At 34.0% G+C, this 26,148-nt stretch overlaps 2 protein-coding genes across 3 annotated transcripts in view; one reads left to right on the top strand and one right to left on the bottom strand.

Moving 5' to 3' along the window:
* LOC123914461 (UPF0481 protein At3g47200-like) overlaps nucleotides 1-26,148 on the bottom strand; it is an 86,236-nt gene that overhangs the window by 53,237 nt on the left and 6,851 nt on the right. The window lies entirely within an intron of this gene.
* On the top strand, nucleotides 489-25,512 carry LOC123914460 (probable disease resistance protein At4g27220). 2 transcript variants are annotated; one of them, XM_045965624.1, is made up of 10 exons: nucleotides 489-836; nucleotides 3,778-3,820; nucleotides 6,120-8,906; nucleotides 9,347-9,754; nucleotides 9,842-10,387; nucleotides 21,867-21,950; nucleotides 22,042-22,110; nucleotides 22,777-22,897; nucleotides 25,152-25,286; nucleotides 25,492-25,510. In XM_045965624.1, the coding sequence occupies exons 3-6, from the start codon at nucleotides 6,162-6,164 to the stop codon at nucleotides 21,897-21,899; spliced, it is 3,732 nt and encodes a 1,243-aa protein (XP_045821580.1). In that variant the 5' UTR covers nucleotides 489-836; nucleotides 3,778-3,820; nucleotides 6,120-6,161; the 3' UTR covers nucleotides 21,900-21,950; nucleotides 22,042-22,110; nucleotides 22,777-22,897; nucleotides 25,152-25,286; nucleotides 25,492-25,510. The 2 variants fall into 2 exon arrangements, with proteins under 2 accessions (XP_045821580.1, XP_045821581.1); XM_045965625.1 differs by lacking the exons at nucleotides 489-836; nucleotides 3,778-3,820 and adding an exon at nucleotides 5,525-5,612 and having other exon boundaries at nucleotides 21,867-22,110; nucleotides 25,492-25,512.

The following is a 26,148-nucleotide window of genomic DNA, read 5'->3' as shown; positions in this document are numbered from 1 at the left end:
TTAAACAATGCCCAATATTCAATACTCAGAGGTAATGGTTAAGGGAAAAAAAATCAAAAGAAAATCAAAAAATTTAAGTAGAAAATATAATTTTTAAAATATTAACTTTTTAAAAATATATTACCATTTTAGTTTTTTAATCATTGCCCCAAATACTGTAAAGCATTTTCATTTAAAAAAACCTCGAGATTTGGGAATGCATATTTAATTAAGGGTCATGTTAACATATGCCCTTAGGGCACATGATAAGATAACTAAATATAAAAATTTAGCATTTAATGTTATAAGATATTTAATGTTTAAGAAGTTGAATACACAATTTTCAAGAGAATATTTCTATATTTATTTCCTTAACATGTGCCCTAAGGGCACAAGTTAACATTTTTCTTTAATTAATGACAGATCAATAATTGATTTTTTAAATGAATGGGCATCTTTGAAGTTTGTAATAATAATGTGATTAATTAAAAGGTTTGACCGTAAATTTGTGGGTGTGGTAGTAGCTAGCAAAAAAACCTTGTTTAAATTCAGTGGAGAGTACACAATTTTTTCTTAATCAACCAGAGAACATACTTGCAATAAAAATTTCTATTTTGGCACTAAAAGTACACAAAATAGAAGCAAAAACAAAGAAGTGCACAAATTTAATGGGTTGGTTTTCTAAAGCTTAGATTGGGCTTAGAATTTAACTAGTCTCTGCTGGCTGCTGAAGAAAGAAAGAAAGAAAGAAAGAAAGAAAGAAAGAAAGAAAGAAAGAAAGAAAGAAAGAAAGAAAGAAAGAAAGGAGAAGATTCTTTGGCTGCAGGCTGGCTTAATAAAAGAAACAGAAACGAGAGGTAATCAAGCAATTTCATATACAGTAGTTACATTTTCAATTAGATCTCTTTTTTTTAACTTTTCTGTCCGTGTATTGCTTGCCAGATAGCTTCATACGTTCTTACTATTTCATTCATTATTCATCTTTTCTGAGTACTATTGGAGTACGAATGAATATTGAATAATCTTTTAAGTGTGCAGTACACAAACTTGATGTGGTTCTACAATTTGATCTAAAATTCTACTACTTGGTCAAAAGAAGTAGAATGGTCTAATGTGTAAAAAAAAAAATTACAACTCTTCAAAAAAATAAAAATACAAGAAATTTTCAATTTTAATAATTTTTTATCTAATGTTTAAAACATAATAAAAAGTTCTTTTACAAAAAATTAAATATTTCAACATAGAATTGATTAAATATAAATTTTTTAAAACGTCATAAGTTCAAGATAAAAGTAATGAAAATCTAATCTTGAAATCAAACTTTAAACTCGTTTTTTTACGTAACAATATATTATAATATTCTAAAATTATATGGAAAAAAAATATTTACAAAATTTTAAGGATAATTAAACAAATTTAAATATAAGATAGACTAATAAAACTGCATGTTAGAAAATGATATAGTGATGCAAACATCTGATTTTATTTTATAAGGACTACAACCGAAAGCACTATTTATAGAGACAAAACTTTTTTTTTACTAAAAAAACAACAATAATAATTCATTCAAATTGGTAAAGTACATCAATCAAAATAATTACATATTCAAATTCGCTAAAAACCATTAATATGCGAACAAATTCACAACACCCGAATTAATAGTATAAAATGGCTTAATGTCTACAAATATGATATAATATGACAAAATTCAAGTGTCGATCCGGAATAACCATGTCTTCGAATCTGCAACGTTGGTGACTCTAAAGTCATTGAATCTGCACTGAATTTGAATCGAAACAAATCTGCAAATCTGAACAAACATCGTACGAATAATTAAAAACAAACAACTCCGCACCAAGACGAGAATAAAACAACATCGGACGAAGAAATAACAAAGGAAACCTAAAATTATACGTGCAAATCACTTATGTAAATGAAAAATAAATAAAAAACGATATCAAGAAGGGTAATTCTGCATCAAAATTAATCATAAATGTTAAATCACCTCTCTCTAATGAATGAACCAAGAAAAAAGTAAAGGGGAAATAGTTTTTTACCCCTTGCAAAGTAAGCGAGTTTTGTTTACCCTTGTAAAAGAAAGATTTGCGATCCCCCCATATAATATGAAGATTCAATCATTTACCCCCTGGATCGACAACATGGATGCTGACTAGACAAAAATGATGATGTGGCATGCCTATGTGGCTTTTTATTCATTTTTTATAAACAAAAATTGTACCACGTAGATAATTACATTTTTCTACAAATTATTAAAAAAATAATTAATTTTTTTTATATTTAATAAATTTATTAAAATTTCTTATATATAATAGCTTTTTACTTTCTGAATTTTTTAATTTTAAATATTTTGATAAATAAAAAATAAATAATTTAACTCTTTTATAAATTATAAAAAATTAATTAATTTTTATATTTGATAATTTTTTTAAAATTTTTTATATATAATAATTTTTATTTAAAAAATAATAATTATAATAAATTAATAAATGAGGTGGAATTAAAAAATACATATAAATTAAATTATTATAAAAATTAATTTTTTTTAAATAATTTGTTACATTTGAAAATTAAATTATTATAAAATTTTTAATGAACTTTTAAGTCTTTTAAATTAATTATTAAAAAAAATAAACAAAATTTTTAATTAAAATGTTTTTAGTTTCAAAAATGTTAATTCAAAATCTTGAAGAACCATGGAATTTTGATCAATTGAAATAAATAGGTCGGATTTTTTTTAAGTGTAAAAAAATTATATTAAATTATTAAGAAAAATATATAACTTGTTTTAGTTTAGTTAAAAATATATGATTATCTTGATTTTTTGAAGAATATTATGTTTTGATAAAATAAATTGCATGTGATATTAAAAATTAAGAATTAAAAAAAAATTGAAATTCCAACTAAGCTTTTACACATCATCAAAAGTAAAGATTCCAATGCTAGGTGTCTATTGGAGGTAAATTATGGAATCTATATTTCAGGGGAATCACAAATCTTTCTTTTACATGAGGTAAAAAAAAAAACTCTCTTACTTTACAGGAGTTAAAAAGGTATTTACCCGTCTCATTAGTGTAGCTAAAATGGTAGCTATCAATTCTTCAAAAAAAAATATTGTTAGCTATCACGGACATTATTGCAGTGGTCGGGGTTCGAACGTCGGATTCCACATTTCCACCCATTTAAATGTGTGACTCTAGCCACTAGACTACTTAACCAAAAAAAAAAAATACAGTAAAAAGCTATTTACCAAAAGTAAAAGAGGAATTAGGGTTGCTAGTAGTGGAGGCTAAGAAGTACGGAGAGGAGAGAGACAAAAACTTATATAACCCTTATGGGTGGATTTGCAAGTGTACAAAACCGTTTCAAGTAATAAAGTAGTAAGTAATTCGTCTCCACAGGGATTGTGCCAAAACTACTAGTACCGCTTAGGAATTTAGAAAGTAGAGGTATACTTTGCATTCGCTTTGTTTGTTTGAGAAACAGTTTGACTAAATAAAAGTAAAGAGCAATTAAAATAACAAGAAAATAAAGAACATTTAAAGTAAAAGGTTATGCGAGTAGATGCACAGGGTGATTATACCTGCCTCACTATTTGTTATTCGTCTGACAGATTAATTTCTATTAAAATAAGTTCAGTGCTACCATTCCTTATTTCTATTGCAATTTGAATAAAGTTTAGTCAAATGCTGGTAGGTTTCCCTTTGTTTAATTTATGACGTTTATTTACCTTTAACAAATTCTCACGTGTTCTTTGTTTGATTAATCCTAATCATGCAGAATTTAACTAAGTGCGAATCTTAATCCTACCACCAAACCTCAGGTACTGAATTTAATGGTCTCATATTGGTTGGTTGAATTGTCTTTAGGTTCGGGCCTATTATTCTGTTGTCACGGGATCAGCTAATTCTTATGGGTTCATTCTATAATGTGATGAAGATTAAGAACAAAGAATTAAAACAAGACAATTATAGAGAATAACTAAATAACAATTCAATATAATTTTGTTCGAACCAAATTACATGTCTCAAGCATTCATAAGGGAGTATTAATGAAGGAAAATTTTGTAAACTAACTCATAAATTCTCTTTTCCTTACAACATTAATTACATTTCTTAATTTGTGTAATTTGTCCAAAATGACTTACATTTTGGAACGGATGAAGTATTAAATTAACTATTAGAGCCCGTTTGGTGCGCAGGATATGATAGTGACAGGATATGATATAAAACAAAATAAGGATAGGATATGATATCAACAGGATAACAGTTATCCTGAGTTATCATATCTTGTGTTTCGTGCACACAGGATAACAAACGTGATAACTATTATATAATATTTTTAATACATCGTACTTGCTCAAAATAATATGATAAAATATATAACATATTTAATTGACAAAATTACCTTTGTAAAAATTATTTTTTTAAAAATTATTTTGTAATACTATCAATTTTATAAATAAAAAATATAAATAAGTAATCAAATAAATTTATATAATTTTAAATAAAAATCATGAGAAAATAATCAAGTTTAATTTTTTATATGAATCATGATCAAATAAATAACTCAATGATATATACATGATAGATAAGCTAAATAAATATGTGATATATCTCATACGTAAATAATAAAACTACCATTGTAAATTAATTATATTTAATTTGTTATAAAATTTAAATTAATGTCCCTATTTTTTAATTTTTTAAAAATTATTTTACTTTAAAATATTGTAATTTTAGTAGAATTTTGATTTTTTAGTTTATGTAAGTTACAAAATTACCCTTGTGAGAAAATCACACACACACAAATATATATATAAATTAATTATTTTATTATTAATTTACTATCAAATTATTTTATTATTTATATTTTGTTAATTTTCATTTTTTATTTTAAAATATATTTTATAGAATAAATCGGTAAATTTTTTCTTATCCTATCCTGCCGGTAACCCAGCTCAAATTCAGGATAAGAATTTTAACTACAGAAGTAGGATAGGATAAACTCCAGGATTAATTTATCATATCCTGCTGTCTCACCAAACATTGGATTAAGACATGATATGATACAGTTATCCTATTCTGTCTCTTATCCTGTGCATCAAACAGGCCATTAGAGTACATGTTTAATACTCCCTCCATCCCAATTTTTTGGTCTTTTTAACTTTTTAGTTTTTTTCCAAAACTTTGGTTCTTTTAAGAAACCAACACAATTAATGATACCCTTATAAAAATTAAAACATTCATTAAATTGATTGGTTTTCCCTTTCTTAATAAACTAAGGATAGAAATAACTTAACTTATCAATTTTTGAGTACTTTACATATTTAGCAAATTTATCTTTCAGCAGTGTTCTTTTAAATTCATTTATTTTTCAGTTTTATACCTTGAAGCATTCTTACTTCTTTTACTTTCATCGTTTTTACTTCGATTTGATGTCTTCGAATAATTTAATTTTGATTCTTTTGCCTCAATTCTTGTTTCTGGCCTGTCTTTTGATTGTAGTGGGATCTGTATAAGGTATTTTGCTCTGCTGTGTGGGTCTGTGCTGTGTGTATCAAGTCTTTTGTCAGCTGGCACTGCAGCTATCGGATCCAATCTATTCAGGCTTCGGTGTGTTAGATCTTGAGTTATCCTTGTTGGTACTGTGTGTTGTTTTTCTAAATTAAAAATGGTCTTTGCAGCTTGTTGTACCTTTGGCAGAGCAAAAAAATAATTAGTACATTTTAACAATACACTTTTAAAGCTTGCAGGGATGAAAATCACTTTCTTTTTTGCAGAAACTAAGACTAAATTTTGATATTTTTACTGGGATACAAATATTTATAATTTCTTTTAAAAAAATATAAGTTGTAAATTTTTTATTGGTTGCATAGGACTGTAATGAAATTCTATTTGCATAATCACCATTAACTATTTTTTTCTGTATGGAAATGATCTACATTAACTATTGATACATTTATTTATTTTTAATCAATGAACATGTTTTTTTCATATTTGCAATTGTTCCATTTGTTTGTCAAAGTTAATTATTATTGTGATGATGTGCTCACCTTTCCAAATGTTTCCCTTATTTCTCTTTCCCTCATCCAAAACAATACATTTTACTTACACTTTCAGGTTAACTCAAGTCACAAGGAAGAGGAGAAGAAAAGATAATCAATGGAAATTCTATCTTCTATTGTTGGAACAGTAGCAGAACATACTGTTGTGCCTATTAGACGTCAAGCAAGTTACTTGATATTCTACAAAGGCAATTTCAGTATGCTAGCGGCTCATGTTAAAGAACTTGAGGCTGCAAAAGAAAGAATAACCCATTCCGTTGAAGAAGAACGGAGAAACGGTAAAAAGATTAAGAGAGATGTGATGAACTGGTTAGAGAAAGTGGATGAGGTCATTGAAAAGGCAAATCAGCTTCAAAACGATCCTCGTCGTGCCAACGCTAGGTGCTCAGCATGGTCGTTCCCCAATTTGATTTTGCGTCATCGACTAAGTAGGAAGGCCACAAAAATTGTTAAAGATTTTATTGAAGTTCAAGAAAAAGGGAAGTTTGATCGAATTGGTTACTATCCTACCCTAGATGGAAACGCCTCCTCCTCCTCCTCAAAAAGAGGTGGTGAAAATTATGAGACAAGGGAATTACTTAAAGAAAAAGGGATGTTTGATCGAATTGGTTACCGTCCTACCCTAAATGGAAAAGCACCCTCCTCCTCCTCAACAAGAGGTGGTGAAAATTATGAGACAAGGGAATCACTTAAAGAGAACATTATGAAGGCACTAACGCACCATAATTCATGCAACATTGGGGTCTATGGGTTGCCTGGGGTGGGTAAGACCACTCTGGTATATGAAGTTTGTCAAATATCTCGGCAACAGAAATTGTTTGATACAGTTGTTACAACGCATGTAACTAAAGATCCAGACATTAAAACAATTCAAGGGGAGATTGCAGATAGGTTGGGTCTACGATTCGTTGAGGAGACTATTTTTGGCAGAGCACATCGCCTGAGACAAAGAATCATGATGGAAAAAAATATCCTTGTCATTCTAGATGATATATGGACCCAACTTGATTTGAAAAAAGTTGGAATTCCATTTGGTAATGAACATAATGGTTGCAAGTTGTTGATGACATCTAGAAATCTAGATGTGTTGCTAGAAATGGATGTTCCAAAGGATTTCACTTTCAAACTTGAACCTATGAGTGAAAATGAGACATGGGAATTGTTTCAAATTATGGCTGGGGATGTCGTTAAAGATATCAATTTGCAAAGTTTAGCAAGTCAAGTTGCCAAACAATGTAGAGGTTTGCCTCTTCTAGTAGTGACGGTAGCTCGAGCAATGAAACATCAGAGGGATGTTCAATCTTGGAAAGATGCATTAAGGAGATTACAACATGATGTTCATCTTACAATTTTTTCTGCTTTGGAATTAAGTTACGACTCATTGAAAAGTGATGAAATGAGGGATGTCTTCTTGCTTTTTGCATTATTTCCAAACGAAAAGGTACATTACTTTCTAAAAGTTGCAATGGGTTTGGATATATTTAAGGGTATTAAGACCGTGTATGATGCTAGAAATAAACTTTATTCAATAATCCATTCTTTGGAGGCGACTTGTTTGATTGAAATTAAAACAAGTGGAAATATCCAAATGCGTGACTTTATTCGTGATTTTGCTATCTCCATAGCACGTAGGGACAAACATATATTTCTAAGAAAACAATCAGATGAGGAATGGCCACCCAACTATTTTTTAACAAGGTGCACGCAGGTTGTTCTAGATAGTTGTGTGTCCGAGCTTCCTCAAATGATTGACAGTCCAAACAATAAGTTTTTCTATTTGAGCAGTAAGAAGAACCGTTCTTTAGAAGTTCCTGATGATTTTTTTAAGGGTATGGGAAGCCTTAGAGTCCTAGATTTAACATTTCTGAACTTGACTTCATTACCTACTTCCTTTCGGTTCCTAACCGACCTTCAAACATTGTGTTTGAATTTTTGCATTTTGGAAAACATGGTTGAAATAAATGCATTGCAAAATTTAGTAATTCTTTGCCTTTTGGGTTCTTCAATCACCAAGTTGCCAAGAGAAATAGGGCAATTGACTCAATTAAGAATGCTTGACTTGAGCAAATCAGGAATAGAAGAAATTCCACCCAACATTTTATCAAGTTTGACTAAACTGGAGGAGTTGTACATGGGCAATACCTTTGTTAATTGGGAAGATGTGAGTTCAATGGTTCAAAACAAAAATGCTAGCATTGCTGAGCTTCGAAAACTACCCAACTTGACTACTCTAGAATTACAAATTCGCGAGACTTGGATGTTGCCAAGGGACATGCAGACGGTGTTTGAGAAGTTGGAAAGATATAAAATAGCTATTGGTGATGTATGGGAATGGCGTGACATTGTGAATGGAACCTCAAAAACATTGATGCTCAAACTTGGGACTAACATACATTTGGAGCACGGAATAAAGGCATTGATTAAGGGTGTTGAGAATTTGTACTTGGATGATGTAGGTGGAATTCAAAATGTGGTTTATCAACTAAATGTAGAAGGATTTCCGTTGCTGAAACATCTCCACGTCCAAAATAATGCAAACATGAAACATATTGTTGACTCTCAAGAGAGGAATCAAATCCATGTGTTCTTTCCCTCGTTGGAAACACTAGTACTTCATAATCTTAAAAACTTGGAGCATATATGGAATAAAATTTGGAATTACGATCATCATTCTATGTGCAACTTAACTAGCTTGATTGTGGAGAGTTGTGGTGGATTGAAGTACTTATTCTTGTCTACTATGGTTGGAAGTTTTAAGAACCTCAAACACCTTGAAATAAGTGATTGTCCTTTGATGGAGGAGATAATAGCCAAAGAAGAGAGAAACAATGAAATAGTAGAGGTATGTTAATTCTACCATTGGGAACATTCAATTAATTTAGATATTATATTATTTTTTTAAACGATATGTTAATTCATGTGTCCCCTTCACATTTTTAAATGGGTTTTTGCAAATATATTTTAAATATTATAACAATATATCGCACAAAAATTTAGATATTTTGACAAAAGAGAAATTAATATGAAATTTTAAGCCCCAAAAACTTGAAAACCTGTATTTAATTAATCAATTTAAACTTTTGCAAAACATATTCTATAATGTATTAAAAATTACTACAAAAAATTCCAAATTTCAAAGAATGCACATGAGTTGACTATAGAGGAACTAAAAATGATATATTTTTTAGAATAATTGAAACCGGTCATTACTTTTTGCGCACACTACAGGAATGTTTGGTTTGATCTTGAATTATTTTTCATTGGGATTTCATTACATTGCAGGAATCAAATTCACATTGCCTTGATAACAAATGTGTTGGCTCAATGTTTCCAAAGCTAGAAGTTCTTAATATTGAGGGATGCCCCTTATTTGAATGTATATTTCCTTTCCTCTTTGTTCAAGACGTTCCAGTACTGCAAAAAATCAGAATTAGAAGATGTGATCGATTGAAATACATATTTGGCCAATACCAACATGAGGAATTTAGGTCACTGAAACAATTGGAGCTCTGTCAAATACCAAATTTCATTAATAATCTCATATCCTTGTCTGAGAAGGGGTCATCTTCCACTTCCAATCATGGTTCCAACAAGGCACAGTTACAATTGGATTTGGACCCTGTGAAATACAATATCTTCTCTTGGGATACCACAACTACTACAATCCCATTGCTTGATGGGCACTACTCAGTAAGCCTCTCGCCTTTTCTTATTATCATTTGATACTTGCTCTTCATAAAAATATATATATTTATATTTATAACATAACATTTGCAGGAATCAAATTCATATTGCGTTAACATATGGGAGCGAGTTCAATGTCTTCAAATACCATCAAATATCCTTTACAATATTAAAAAGATGGAACTGTCTCAATTTTCCAAGATGGAATCGGTATTTATTCCATCTATTGCTTCAAGAATGTTGTTGGAAACTTTGACAATAAGGAACTGTGATGAATTGAAGAACATAATAGACTTTGGAGATTATGAAAGTGGTAGCAATAATTGGGGCGATGTCTTCCCAAATATGAAAGAGCTCTACATTGAAGATTGCCCAAAAATGGATTACATATTTGGACACGACACCAATGATCATCAAAACCACGTGGAGATTCAGCTTCAACTTCAACTTCTAGAGTTGAAATGTCTAAGTCTTTGCAATCTGCCAAGTTTAGTCGCCATGTGTCCCAAACATTATCGAATAAGATTTCCTCCTTTGGCGAAACTTGAACTCAACAAATGTTCCCCGGCTGCTATCAAATCTATGAGTAATTTCATAATTGATCCAGTTTCAGAATCTCTGAACAGTACAATCATAAAGGTATCCACTCTTTTCATATATCTTTATTGTTTGTAAAATTAATCATTGATTTCAGTCTTAAACTACTCAATCTTAGTGCGCAGATGCATATATTAAAACAATTATTAAATACAGGAGCTGTTAGAAATACGGTATGATAATCCTGGATATCTTCGAAGAATCGTGTTCGTTCACTTTCCGAACAAAGTATTTCGACCCTATTCTTGTCTGGGTTCACGAAATCTTTGCGGGGATAATTCTCGAAGAGCAATCTGTTTCTGACAATAGAGAACAGATCAGAATGTAGAGAGGAAGTATCTTTCGTCCTTTAAAACCGAGACCAAATGACTCCTTATATAGGAGACCAATAACAGAAAACGAACAGGCACACCTTTTCAAAAAAAAAAAACGGTCATGTCTGTTGGGAAAGGGTACGACTATTCAAACGGTCATGTCTGTTGGGAAAGGGTACGACTATTCAAACGAACAGGCACACCTTTTCGAAAACCCCGTTTCAATTATTCGTATTCAATTACACGTTTGGCTTGACGAGCGTGCACTCCGCACTACCATGACTCGTTTCAAACTTAACGCATAATTGCATTGGCCTATAGTAAATCACATTACTACCAAAATACATTGTTGATACTAAAATTACCAACAAACTCCCCCCATTTTAGTATAATCCTTGATTTACTTACAGATATAACGATCAAACAAATGCATAAACGAAAATGTCTTGCGATTGAATTTTCATCTTAGTACAAATACACATTCCAAATACTCGAAAATCGGGGTGTCACAATGATTGAACCCGTCAATCCATTTGAATATCTGAAGATATAGTACACATATGTTTCTTACAATACTCTACTATTCATACTTGACACTTTACAAGCCATGTGTCCTTATCCATTAATAAGCATATAGGAAGCCAAGTCCAAGCTTCTTGAAGCGGCAAAACTTCATGCTTACATAGGTGATCCTTTTTAATCTTGCACCTGCATTTGCAATTTTTCAAAAGAACCATTAAAAAGATATACTTTAACCTAACCATCACTTGCAGGTCTGAGCACATACCTTGGGAAGATTAACACAATTGCTCCAATCCTTAATTATGATCTTTCCACATTGAATTCTACTTCTAACGTTGTATTAGAAGGGAATTGGGTATACCATAGCTAATAGATTTAAATGGACTTTAATCCCATCTCAATTACCGACTTCTTCACTAAGTCTCTAGCTAACTCCTTCGTCAAGTGGTCAGCTAAGTTTTGTTGCGACCGAACAAACTCAATAGATATCACCCCATTCATGATTAATTCCCTAATCATACTATGTCTAATACCCAAATGTCTAGACTTTCCATTGTATATTTGACTATATGCTTTAGCCAGTGTGCCACTACTATCACAACGGATAGAAATTGGTGATATCGGTTTAGGCCATATTGGAATCTCATATACCAAGTTCCTTAGCCATTCTGCTTCTTTACCAGCAGCAGCTAATGCTACAAACTCATATTCCATTGTGGAACTAGTTATACATGTTTGCTTCTTGGAAGCCCATGAGATGGCACCTCCCCCAAGCAAGAACACCCATCCACTTGTAGAGGATGAATCTTCAACATTATTTATCCAACTAGCATCCGAATAACCCTCTAATACCGAAGGAAATCCCATATATGACAATCCATAATTCATAGTACCCTTCAAGTACTTAAATACCCTAGTTATCGCATGTCAATGATGTCTACTAGGATTACTAGTAAATCTGCTCAACTTTCCAACCGCATAAGCAATATCTGGTCTAGTGCTAATCATATCATACATCAAGGAGCCTATAGCTCTTGAGTATTCAAGTTGATCCACAGGTTTACCTGTATTTCGCATAAGCTTTTCTCCCGGATCCATGGGAGTACTTACTGGAGAACAATTTTCATAATTGAACTTCTTGAGTATTTTCTCAATGTAATGAGATTGTGTAATTACAATCCCCTTATTCTCCCGTTTAATCTTAATACCAAGAATAACTTCCGCTTCTCCCATATCTTTCATGGAGAACTTTGATGACAAGAAATTCTTTGTTTTATCAACTTGATTTTGGTCGGTGCCAAAAATCAACATGTCATCAACATATAGACAAATGAAAACTCCTTTACCGGATGTATCAAATTTGCTATATACATATTTGTTAGCTTGGTTTAGAATGAAACCATTAGACAAAACAACCTCATCAAACTTTTGATGCCACTGCTTCGGAGCTTGTTTCAGCCCATACAACGACTTAACTAGCTTACACACTTTATGCTCATTACCAGGCATTACAAATCCTTCAGGTTGCTTCATATACACTTCTTCTTCCAAATCACCATTCAGAAATGCTGTTTTGACATCCATTTGATGAATTACTAGATTATGAATAGCCGCCAAGGCAATCAACAATCTAATAGTAGTGATACGAGCAACTGGAGCATAGGTATCGAAGTAATCAATCCCTTCTTTTTGTCTAAAGCCTTGGATAACCAATCTAGCCTTAAACTTGTCAATTGTACCATCGACTTTCATCTTCCTTTTGAAGATCCATTTGCAACCCAATGGTTTGCAACCAGGTGGTAAATCAGATAATACCCAAGTATTATTTTCCATGATAGAACCAATCTCTTCATCAATTGCTTCTTTCCAAAACACAGAATCTCGAGATTTCACAGCTTCATCATACGTTCTTGGATCCTCTTCTATACTATAACAATAATAGTATTGTGTATCAATCTGGTCCTTTGATCCCTCAACTAAATATAGTTGAAAATCAGAACCATAAGATTTAGCTTTTCTAGCTCTTTTGCTTTTACGAGGTTCGAATGTCTCACTTGCTACTTCATTTGAATGATCATCCTTTAGAGATTCATCCAACTTTGGTATAAGGTCCTTTGGTCTAGGTGTAGAAGAGAAACAATTCTCATCAAATATCGCATCTCTCGATTCTATAATTGTGTTAATAGAGATCGAGTCATTAGGTTCTATAACATAAAACCTATAAGCATTGGAATGCTCAGCATATCCAACAAAGATGCAAGCTACACCCTTTTCACCCAAAGTTTTCCTTTTAGGATTCGGGAGTCTAACCACGGCCCTGCAACCCCAAACACGTAGAAAGTTTAAGTTGGGTCGTTTCTTATACCAAAGTTCATATGGGGTAGTCTTATTCCTTTTATTAGGAACCCTATTTAACAAATAGCAAGCCGTTAACATGGCTTCTCCCCAAAATCCTTCACTTAAACCAGAGTAAGATAACATGGCATTCACCATTTCTTTAAGAGCTCTATTTTTCCTTTCAGCCACACCATTTTGTTGAGGTGTATAAGGTGCCGTAGTCTCATGAATGATTCCTACGGATTGGAAAAACACAGGATCATAATATTCACAACCTCTATCCGTACGTAATGTTTTAATCATCACATTCTGTTGCAGTTCAACTTCAGTTTTATAAATTCTGAATTTATCTAAAGCTTCGTCCTTAGCATGCAATAAATAAACATAGCAGAATCTAGATGCATCATCTATGAAAGTGATAAGATACTTTTTATGCCCTAGTGATGGAGTAGCATGCAAATCACATAAATCACTATGTATCAATTCAAGTATAACAGATTTTCTTGTTATATTTTTAAAAGGTTGCCTAGTGATCTTTGTTAACATGCATGATGATAAATTTCGCAAGTGTACGAAAATCACGTAGTAATAAAATATCGATCCACAGGGATTGTGTGATCAAACTAGTCGAACGGTGTTCATAGACATTATACAAAAATACACATGAATTGGGGGTATGTTGAGTAATGAATTGCTAGAAAATGTGCTTGATAATATGGAAAGGTGAGGTAGAATCATCGGAATCATCTAGGCTATAGCTAACCGCATGCAACCTACAATGTATAAGAACTACTCAAGTATTCACAACTAGATCGACAAAATAGTGAATCGCAATCTCTTGTCAAAATCCACTCTATTCGTTGTCGATACTCCCCCGATCTCTCGGGCGGAAGCTACCTACAACGAATGATATTAACGCACGTCAATCGTTTGCTACACTCTATGCCTCAATCTCTCGACCGGAGACACTCGAGCGCTCAATTCAATTCAGTTCAGACATTAAATCAATACTCTCGCACGTGACTTAACTCAAAATCATTACAACACTAATGAAGGATTGTAAAGCATTAGAAACAGACTTGAATTGAATGAATACTATAAAGAGAGTATGATCTTACACAATTGCAGGTTACATTCAGATGAACTACATCCTAAACTACCTAGATTCTACCTCCGAGGGAGTTTAGCTCCTCATCGTTCTTCGTACGCTTCCTCGCTTCATCGCCACGGCTTGTGAATCCATGATCTGATGCGCTTGGAGCTCTCCGCTGGAGTGTGAATCACGATCTTCAAGTTCCAAGACCAGAATGTAGTGAAAAGATGCAGAATTTTCCAACTCGAAAACAGAATTATGCAGAAAATATATATACAGAAGGCAACCACGCCGCGCGCCAGATCTACCACGCCGCGCGTGGTTGCAACTCCATCACTATGCCGCGCGTGATAACAGAATCACGCGGCGCGTGATCAAGTCAGAGGCAAACTTCTTCTTCAATCAAGACTTCACGCCGCGCGTGGTCAAAGCTACGCCGCGCGTGATCAAGTCAGAGAGCAACCCAGTTCCTGAACAAAGCTTCACGCCGCGCGTGGTCAAGTATCACGCCGCGCGTGATCAGAGTGGAAATCTTGGCTCCCTGTGAGCTCCATCACGCGGCGCGTGATAGGCTACGCCCCCAGCGTAGTGAAAATCCTTCATTTCCTGCAGTTTTTCCTGTTTTCTTGCAAAATAAGTAATCAAGCTAATGGTTAGATTTCTCTCATATTTATTGCTAAAAACCTGCTAAAATGTATCTAATGTTGCTAAAATAGGCATGGAATAGAGAGTGTGACGATTTGTCATCACAACCCCAAACTTGAACCTTTCCTTGTCCTCAAGGAAACAACTTTCACCTCAAGCTTTTGTGTCAAGACCTTGGCATTTTCCTTAAATTCACTCGAATCATACATACGTGAGACTCACCTGATGATCAATGATCCACCTGCAAACAATGCTCAATTGCACAACCGTTCCCGCAAGACATTTTCAAGTAGTTCACACTTTTCGACCAAAGCTCTATGATTTCATCACACTACTCACATGCACTCTTCAGTTTTTGGTAATACACTCAAATCAACACATCAATGCAAGTCAACAATAATTTTGCAAGTAATCTAAGAATTCATTCGGTTCACTTTGTGCACACACATTAGAGGACTTTTAGGGTTATAACGTGGCTTGGCTAGGGTGGATGGTGACATTTTTGGATAAGTAGTAGAAAAACTTGGAGTTAGATCCCCCTATGGTCAAAAATTTCATAAACCAAACCCCTTTTTGAAATATAGTGGACTAGAGAACTTTTTCAAAACATCAAACAAAGTTTTGCAATTCTTTGAATTCAAGGCTATCACATCTTTTTTTTCTTTTGTACTTCTTTTCTATTTTCCTTTCACATTCATTCATCTTTTTTTTTTTTTTTTCTTTTTCTCTTCTTTGCAAATTTTTGAAATTTTCTCGATTTTTCGAATCAAAACTTTTTGTAAGTTCTCTAGTACCCTCACCCCAAACTTTATTTGTTGCTAATTCCAAAGAGCAACCCCAAACTTAGTAGTGAGCAATGCGCATCAACCACTAATTAGGTGCCTAACCTCCAAGAAAGTCATTCCTTTTTTTTCATCAAAAATTTCTTTAAGGTTTTGCAAAAATAACATTTTCTTTTCCAGCTCAAATTGGTTAAGCAAAGGATAATTATATGTAAGGGTGGATAGAAAGGCTCAAAGGTACCAAGAAACATGCCTCGTGTGTGCTACAAAAGTACCAATCAAATACAAAGACGACAAGCAAAATCGAGAGACAATACATGAGTGGATATCACACATAGAAGAAAAAGGAGTGTTTGGCTCAATACCTCTCGGTTGGGTCGAATCAAAGAACCGGTCAAAAAGTGTGCGTTCCCTTCCTTTGCCTCTTGATCACATGAGTGCAACAAGCTATTGCACTGCAAGTTTCACAAATCACACACGGAGAAAATCAAGCAATTGATACTCAAGTAACTAGAAGGAACATGCCAACGTATTGAAACAAACTCTAAAAGTAAAAACCATTCCACAATCAAACAAGACAAAGTTCAAATTCAAAGTTTAAAATAGTACAATCCAGCCAAATCCAAGCAACATCAAATTATTATTACAAAAAGTAGCATAAGAGTGAAAGGGAAGAAAGGACCGTAAACTCATGGGTTGCCTCCCATGAAGCGCTTCTTTCTCGTCATTAGCTTGACGCTTCATCCTCACAAGTTAGGGAGGATACTTCAACTTTGATTCAACCCGGCTCCTCTTGTTCTCTTCATTCAAAGGAGCAATATTAATATCAATAGGTAATGATTTCACACTTCCCGAATCACTCTTGAGATCTTCCCCTTTGGTCTTCAAATTGGTTCTTTCCTTCTTACTAGACCGTGATGGAGATTTCTTAGAACCTTTCTTCACCGAAGCTTTAAATGTTGAAGTGAAAGACTTTTGAGGATTGACAACCGGATCGGGCTCTTCTTCTTTGGCCATCTTGTGCAAACAATAGATAGGAACCACACCATCCAAGTCCCATCCTAGGTCGTCATTCACTTTCTCCGCTTCTTTTAACAAGTCATTCTCTTCTAGTGGAGTGAGCAAATCACTTATGATCACGGGTTTCCTAGAGTCGCCACCCAAAAACACATACTTCCATTTTGGAGGAAGTTCTTTCAATTCCGGTGGCTTTTTTATTGCCTTTGGCTCTTTCTCCTCTTCTAGGGGGTTATCCAAGTTTTGAAGAAAAATTTCAATCTCATGATCCCACTCTTCTTCTTTCCCATCTTTTACCACTTCCTCTAGCACTTCCACTTTGAAACATTCGGATACCACTCCACAAACTTCAAGGTCTTGGTTCTTGACCCTCTTCATCCTAGGATAAGGCATTCTAGCATATGGTGAAGGAACTTGAAACTTGGGGTCCTTCACAAGAGGTTTCTTGTCTTTCTTAGCACTAGACTCACTCTCCACTCTCTTTTCAACTTCACCCTCATAAGCTTTTTCTTCCTTATTTTTTTCTTCTTCCTTATTTTCTTTTCTATCTTCAACTACACCATCCCTCATCTTTTCAACTACACCATTTTTACTCTCATCCTTCTTAAGATTCTCCACTACTTCTTGTGATGAAACTTCTCTACTCCTCAAATTAATGGAATTACAACTTTCATTACGAAGATCCGTGGTGTTTCCATAAAAACCACTTTGAGTTTGTAGAGAAGAGACTTGCCTTGCTAGTTGACCAATTTGATTTTCGAGATTTTTGATGGAGGCTTCATGACGTTCGCTTGACACTTCTTGGTTTGCCTTCATCACCTCAAAATTGCTTTGAGTCATCTTCATGGCCAAAATAAGAGTATCTTCAAAAGATTCAAGGTGATCTTCAAAATGTTGATCTTGAGGAAATGCTTGATTCAGATTAGCTCCATAAGAACAATCCATGTGATTCTTCACTCCAAGATTTAAGGTGTTGACATGAGGATTATTTTGAAAGGTTGCTTGCACCATACATTGAGCTTCTAATTGTTTGGTAATGATTTGTAGAAACACATTATTGAACTTGCAACTAGTTAAAAGTGCTTCTTGATTGTATGATTCAAACATATCTTCCTTCCGTTTTACGATTTGCTCGTGCTGCTGTCTCAATTTCAGAATCGAAATCCAGCTTAATTGGACCTGTTCTCCGCATGCACAATGAAACACACAAGTAGAACGCTCCGGGGGAAAAAAAATTATAAAGCAGAAAAATAAAGAAAACACAGAAAATATGAACACTATCGCCTTGTCGAATCAATCACAATCCCCGGCAACGGCGCCAAAAACTTGATGATAAATTTCGCAAGTGTACGAAAATCACGTAGTAATAAAATATCGATCCACAGGGATTGTGTGATCAAACTAGTCGAACGGTGTTCATAGACATTATACAAAAATACACATGAATTGGGGGTATGTTGAGTAATGAATTGCTAGAAAATGTGCTTGATAATATGGAAAGGTGAGGTAGAATCATCGGAATCATCTAGGCTATAGCTAACCGCATGCAACCTACAATGTATAAGAACTACTCAAGTATTCACAACTAGATCGACAAAATAGTGAATCGCAATCTCTTGTCAAAATCCACTCTATTCGTTGTCGATACTCCCCCGATCTCTCGGGCGGAAGCTACCTACAACGAATGATATTAACGCACGTCAATCGTTTGCTACACTCTATGCCTCAATCTCTCGACCGGAGACACTCGAGCGCTCAATTCAATTCAGTTCAGACATTAAATCAATACTCTCGCACGTGACTTAACTCAAAATCATTACAACACTAATGAAGGATTGTAAAGCATTAGAAACAGACTTGAATTGAATGAATACTATAAAGAGAGTATGATCTTACACAATTGCAGGTTACATTCAGATGAACTACATCCTAAACTACCTAGATTCTACCTCCGAGGGAGTTTAGCTCCTCATCGTTCTTCGTACGCTTCCTCGCTTCATCGCCACGGCTTGTGAATCCATGATCTGATGCGCTTGGAGCTCTCCGCTGGAGTGTGAATCACGATCTTCAAGTTCCAAGACCAGAATGTAGTGAAAAGATGCAGAATTTTCCAACTCGAAAACAGAATTATGCAGAAAATATATATACAGAAGGCAACCACGCCGCGCGCCAGATCTACCACGCCGCGCGTGGTTGCAACTCCATCACTATGCCGCGCGTGATAACAGAATCACGCGGCGCGTGATCAAGTCAGAGGCAAACTTCTTCTTCAATCAAGACTTCACGCCGCGCGTGGTCAAAGCTACGCCGCGCGTGATCAAGTCAGAGAGCAACCCAGTTCCTGAACAAAGCTTCACGCCGCGCGTGGTCAAGTATCACGCCGCGCGTGATCAGAGTGGAAATCTTGGCTCCCTGTGAGCTCCATCACGCGGCGCGTGATAGGCTACGCCCCCAGCGTAGTGAAAATCCTTCATTTCCTGCAGTTTTTCCTGTTTTCTTGCAAAATAAGTAATCAAGCTAATGGTTAGATTTCTCTCATATTTATTGCTAAAAACCTGCTAAAATGTATCTAATGTTGCTAAAATAGGCATGGAATAGAGAGTGTGACGATTTGTCATCAATGCAAGTTTTACACTTTTCATTATTTTCATTAAAAACAGGAATTAAATCGTCTTTAGACAATTCATGCATTCTTTTATAATTTACATGTCCTAAACGAGCATGCCATAACGAAAAATTGATAACATTCGAAGAAGACATAAATATCGAACCAGAATCTTTAGGAACTCCATTCAAATTCATCATAAACATTCCATTATTATAATATCCAAATCCTACAAACACACCAGACTTCGATAAAACATATTTATCGGATTCACACACTTGCTTGTATCCAAGCTTATTCAATACAGGACCAGAAATTAAATTCTTACGTAACTTAGGAACATACAATACATTAAACAAAGTAATAGTCTTTCCAGAACTGAATTCTAGCACCACGTTTCCTTTGCCTTCAACGGGAGCGAAGTGATCATCTCCCATGTATAGAACAGAACCATCTTCCACTGGAATAAAAGTCTTGAACCAGAAACGATCCTTGCAAACATGTGTTGTGGCGCCAGAATCAATCCACCACGCGATAGCATCATCCTGCACATAAAATGCCTCAGAAGTTAGTGAAACCAAATGTTTAATCAAACTATTCAAATCACAAATTGATTTCTGACCTTGGTTTTCGGATTTGTCCTTAGACCCCTTTCCTGAACCACTTGCGTTCGTGTTGTCGTGCTTTTTGCCGAAGCGGCAATCCTTCTTGAAGTGACCTGTTTTGCCGCACTTCCAGCATTCTAGTTTCGGTTTCTTGTTAACACCGAAATTGCCCTTTTTGTTATTGAAAGCACGGTTCTTTCCTTTGTTTTTGTTGTTATCGTTCTTACCACCCTCTTCGATCATATTAACCGAGGGTCCAGCAATTTCTTTGCCTTTTCCTTTATTATCCTCATGCGCTCGTAGAGATTCCTCTATGCGCAAGTGACTTCCAAGTTGGATCAAAGACAGTTCGTCTTTTCCATGTTTCAGATTGTGTTTGAAATCCTTCCATGAAGGAGGCAACTTATCTATGATGCTTGAGACAGATATTGTTTCATCCATCTTCAATCCATGTTGTGTGAACTGTCCAAGGATTCGGAGGAGTTCATTGAATTGTTCCATGACAGACCTCGATTCAACCATTTTGTAATTGTTGAAATCGGTCACCAGGAACTTTTTACTGGATGAGTCCTCTGCCATGTACTTGGCTTCGAGACAATCCCACAATTCCTTTGCAGATTCCACGTTTTGGTAAATATCAAATAAGGGATCAGACATACCGTTAAGAATGTGCCCTCTGCATATGTAATCGTCGTTCTCCCACTTTGATCGGCGTCTCAGATTTTCAACCGTGTCATCCTCCCCAATTTCTGGAATCGGTGTAGACAGGACGTGCACCACCTTCAACGTTGTCAACATGAAATGCATCTTCTTCTGCCAACGCCTGAAGTCTTGTCCTTGAAACTTGTCCAATTTTCCGAAACTTTTAGTCATCTCCTTGACGGTGTTTCCTCCTCCAGCCATGATTATCAGAAAAAATACTTTGTTCGTTTGTTAGAAATACGGTATGATAATCCTGGATATCTTCGAAGAATCGTGTTCGTTCACTTTCCGAACAAAGTATTTCGACCCTATTCTTGTCTGGGTTCACGAAATCTTTGCGGGGATAATTCTCGAAGAGCAATATGTTTCTGACAATAGAGAACAGATCAGAATGTAGAGAGGAAGTATCTTTCGTCCTTTAAAACCGAGGCCAAATGACTCCTTATATATGAGACCAATAACAGAAAACGAACAGGCACACCTTTTCAAAAAAAAAAAAAACGGTCATGTCTGTTGGGAAAGGGTACGACTATTCAAACGGTCATGTCTGTTGAGAAAGGGTACGACTATTCAAACGAACAGGCACACCTTTTCGAAAACCCCGTTTCAATTATTCGTATTCAATTACACGTTTGGCTTGACGAGCGTGCACTCCGCACTACCCTGACTCGTTTCAAACTTAACGCATAATTGCATTGACCTATAGTAAATCACATTACTACCAAAATACATTGTTGATACTAAAATTACCAACAGGAGCCACAACTATGAGTACCATTTCAGGAACAAATATATATTGCTCCAAAACCAAATGCATTTCCCCTGTTTTGCTTGTATTCTTTATCAATGCAGGAATTGTATTGTACTACAAACTTAAATATCATTTTAATTTTAAGCAGGGTATCGAGATAATTGAAGAGGCTTCTACTTGAGAAACAAGAAATGAACCACCTAGACAATTAGTTGCTGATCTTAAACAAAAGGCATTCCCCTTTTCATTCTTTTTACTCTTTTTCAACATAAGTATAATTGAATTATGCTACCCAATCATATATCTTTTTTAATTTTATTCAGGGCAAGTTAAGTGTTGAAGATATAACTACATCATCACTGCCTACTGCCAAAACAATAACATCTTCACTGGTGAGTTTATTGTTTGGAATCAATCTTTCAAACATTTATTTCATCATACAGGTTTTTATGTTTTTTACTATTCATCAATTGCAAATAACATTACATTACATTGGTTTTAAAAGAATTTAGGTTTCTTGTCCTGTAAAGGTAGGTCACTTGTAGCTAGTCACATTAATAGAACGCCGAATTTTCTACTTTTCTATTTTTCACTTTTCCTACTTAACTTAACTCTATCAACTATTAGCAATCAACCCAAATTGAGTCCATAAAATAATAGGCCGTCAAAACATATTATTTCACGCAATCCAGAACTATATTGTTGGTATTAAAAATAAGTTGTTATGTATATGCAATTTCTGTATATGCATATTGTATCATGTAATCAATAAAATAAATTAAAGTTCCATTTGTTTATTTTGTAACAAATTGGAACCAACCCTAACCGCATTGCTTTGGTTTGGTTTGGATGACTTTTTAAAAATCAACCGAATTGCATGCATTTTTATCTCGCGGTTAGGATGACTTTTATGCTCAAAACCGCACTGCGAGTACCCCTAGTGAGTCTGACCATTATACTACTGGACCAAAAAATAAAATCTATTTTACAAATAATTTTTATCAATTGATATTATTTTAGACAAGTCGATATTATTTAATTATTTGAATATTGTGTAGGAATATGGCGATGAACAAATAGCCATACCCGTTTCAATTTCCACTTCAGAAGAACCCCTACCTACCATAGAAGATGTTGATATTGAAAGCTCACAGGAAACAACTCAGACTAATAATCAAGGTGAATAACTGGATCTTGAATGAACATTTTTAAAAAATTACAAATATATGGTGTACATAATATATATACAAATCATAATATATATATATATATATATATATATATATATATATATATATATATATATATATATATATATATATGGAGTTTTCTAACTTACACCCTAGTTAGGTCTAAGTTAGCAAGGTGCACCTTTTCAATTGGACCAAAATACCCATTCTTTTAATTTTTGAAAGAATAGAGCAACAGGGGCATTTCTGTAATTTTACACCAACAGTACACGCGCCCCACCTTCGGAAACCATTAATAGACGCGGATCCAGTGTCGCGCGCGTACCGAAGGACCATGGTTACAGACCGTTGATTTCCATCAGACAGCCAAGATTTGATCTCATCAAGACTGTCTGATCAATCAGACAGCCCAGATCATCCTGATCCATCAGATTCCAGCGCCTGCGCCACACTGGATTACAACCTGGAGAGAGAAAAATTTGCTTTTTAAAAGTAGGACACGTGTCACACAATGGTTGGCTGGGCGTAATTTTTGTTCATTTAATACTTTGAACTCAATTATTTCGTTGTAAATTAATTTTTTATTTTTTTATTTTTATACCAAAATTCATAATTTTTTTTTTGTCTACAAATAGAGACTTGGTTCGTTTGATTTGGACACCGAAAAAAAAACGCAATTTTTCACTACCTTAATCTCATTTTTTGTCTACTAAATACGTTACTTGTGTGTTGTAATTTAACACGCACCACTCAACCAACTCACTGAAACCATTATACCAGGAAAATAGTAGATAATATTCTGGAACTTTTGGTATATTTTATGAAATTTTTGGAGACCTGAAACTATTTTTAGTTAATTAAATGAGATAAAACGGTAATTAAAAACTAATGTTTGCTTCTGAAACCATTTTACTGGTAGAATGGTTGCACATAGTTGTATTCTGAAACCATTTTACTGGTAGAATGGTTTCAATGAGTAATTTATTAATTGTGTTTGCTTCTGAAACCATTTATCTGGTACAATGGTTTCAGAGAGTTGTAATCTGAAACCATTTTGCTGGTAGAATGGTTTCAGTAAGTTGATTATTAGTTATTTGCTTCTGAAACCATTTAGCTTGTAGAATGGTTGCACATAGTTGTATTCTGAAACCATTTTACTGGTAGAATGGTTTCAGTGAGTAATTTATTAATTGTGTTTGCTTCCGAAACCATTTATCTGGTACAATGGTTTCAGAGAGTTGTAATCTGAAACCATTTTGCTGGTAGAATGGTTTCAGTAAGTTGATTATTAGTTATTTGCTTCGGAAACCATTTAGCTTGTAGAATGGTTTCAGAGATTTGTACTCTGAAACCATTTTCCTGGTAGAATGGTTTCAGTGAGTTGATGTAAGGTAGTGAAAAATGAGATTAAGGTAGTGAAAAATTGGGTTTTTTTTTCTGTGTCCAAATCAAACGAACCAAGTCTCTATTTGTAGAGAAAAAAAAATTATGAATTTTGGTATAAAAATAAAAAAATAATTTACAATGAAATAATTGAGTTTAAAGTATTAAATGAAAAAAAAATTAACGCAGCCAATCATATGCTGACACGTGGCCTTTCTTTTTTAAAAGGTTTCTCTCTCCGCGTGTGGCCTTCACCCACGCGCGCCTGTCGGCGCGTGTGATGCACGCGCGTGATTTTTATGCAATCAGGAGCTGCCACGTGTCCTGGGGGGTGGGAAAAGAAATTGGGGGCGCGTGTACTGTTGGGTAAATTACAGAAATGCCCCTGTTGCTCTATTCTTTCAAAAATTAAAAAAATGGGTATTTTTGTCCAACTGAAAAGGTGCACCTTGCTAACTTAGACCCAACTGGGTCTAAGTTAGCAGCCCCCTATATATATATATATATATATATATATATATATATATATATATATATATATATATATATATATATATATATACAAATCAAAATAAAAACGATGAAAATAGAAAGCTTTTGATTTTTTATTAATTTTTTTTTTTTTGTATTGCACATTTATTAAATTTTATAGTTTTTTTTTACACGATTAAATTTTATAGTTATGAAATGTTATATAGACTCGGTCAACAGTCATGTGGTTTGACTAGTGATCCATTGGTCCGAACAGTGATTCAGTGACCCGGTGTCTTGACTGGATCGATCTAAATTTTAAAACTATGTTTATGCTACCTTGTCACTTTCGATTTTGAAGTTGAATCTCTTCTTTTCCACATGTTCAGTTTCTCTAAATGATGATGCTTTCATGAAAGTAAACTCAAATACTGAAGAACAGTTTCCTAAGGATGATGAAATTTTAGTTTCTAGTTCAAGACTCTCTTCTGCTGCATCTCACTTTCCTTCAATGCCTTCTAAAGGTATTTTATAGCTTCATTTTATTTTCAATTAATATTGTCATGCTCAAATAGACATTATTATTCTTTCTTATTCATTCATATACTTTCACTAGACCCTTCTCTAATAGTAGAAGATTTAAATCCTTCAACTATCAACTATTTCAATAAAAACTCAATCTCAATATTTTCATATAATGATGCTAATCTATACAATACTTTTCTATAGATTTTGATTTGTATTTGCATATGGAGAGTGTATATAGACAATTTCAAGAAGAGTCTAAAGGTCACCATAATGGTAATGAAAATACAAGTGCACAAACCACTAAAGAATTTGCAGCTTGGATTGAAGCCGAAATAGCATCAAGGCACAAGTTGATTTCTTCAGAGGTGAATGCTATATATTCTATATATTCAAGCTAACCTCACCTGAACAGAATACAATGTGTTTCAATTTCAATCAAACATGTTATTTTTTTGTGTCGATAAAAATGAAACAAACACCAGAGACAGTGCCAACAAATTCAGAAGTAATTTGCAGGCTTTGTCAAATTCCCTTATTAGTAATGGATGTAGCTAATAGTTTCATATTTTGCTTGTATTATTTATTACTCTATAGCATGCACGAATTGAACTATACTACAATCTTAAACATCCTTTTAAATTTAAGCAGGTTGTCGAGAAAAATGTTGAAGAAGGAACAACATCAACTGATGCCAAGACAACAACATCATCAACTAATTTAGGCTCATCATCAGGTCCATTGGTTATTTCTGAGTGTGAAACATTTTCACAGGTGAGTTTGTAGTATGCAACCAAGTTTTTAATACAAAAGTAGTGTTGTCAAACTTTTTTTCTTCTTGAAATTACTTTTTTAGTCTGG

Source organism: Trifolium pratense, linkage group LG3 (assembly GCF_020283565.1).
Source record: "Trifolium pratense cultivar HEN17-A07 linkage group LG3, ARS_RC_1.1, whole genome shotgun sequence".
Classification (NCBI taxonomy): domain Eukaryota; kingdom Viridiplantae; phylum Streptophyta; class Magnoliopsida; order Fabales; family Fabaceae; genus Trifolium; species Trifolium pratense.
This window is presented reverse-complemented; position numbering and strand designations above follow the sequence as displayed.

What these genes read in the sequence shown, in the direction of transcription:
- LOC123914460 (XM_045965625.1), top strand. Translation starts at nt 6,162, where the DNA reads ATGGAAATTCTATCTTCTATTGTTGGAACAGTAGCAGAACATACTGTT. An exon ending in TGCTTGATGGGCACTACTCA is followed by an intron (nt 9,755 to 9,841) that starts GTAAGCCTCTCG and finishes TAACATTTGCAG; the next exon opens with GAATCAAATTCATATTGCGT. An exon ending in TGAACAGTACAATCATAAAG is followed by an intron (nt 10,388 to 21,866) that starts GTATCCACTCTT and finishes AATTTTAAGCAG; the next exon opens with GGTATCGAGATAATTGAAGA.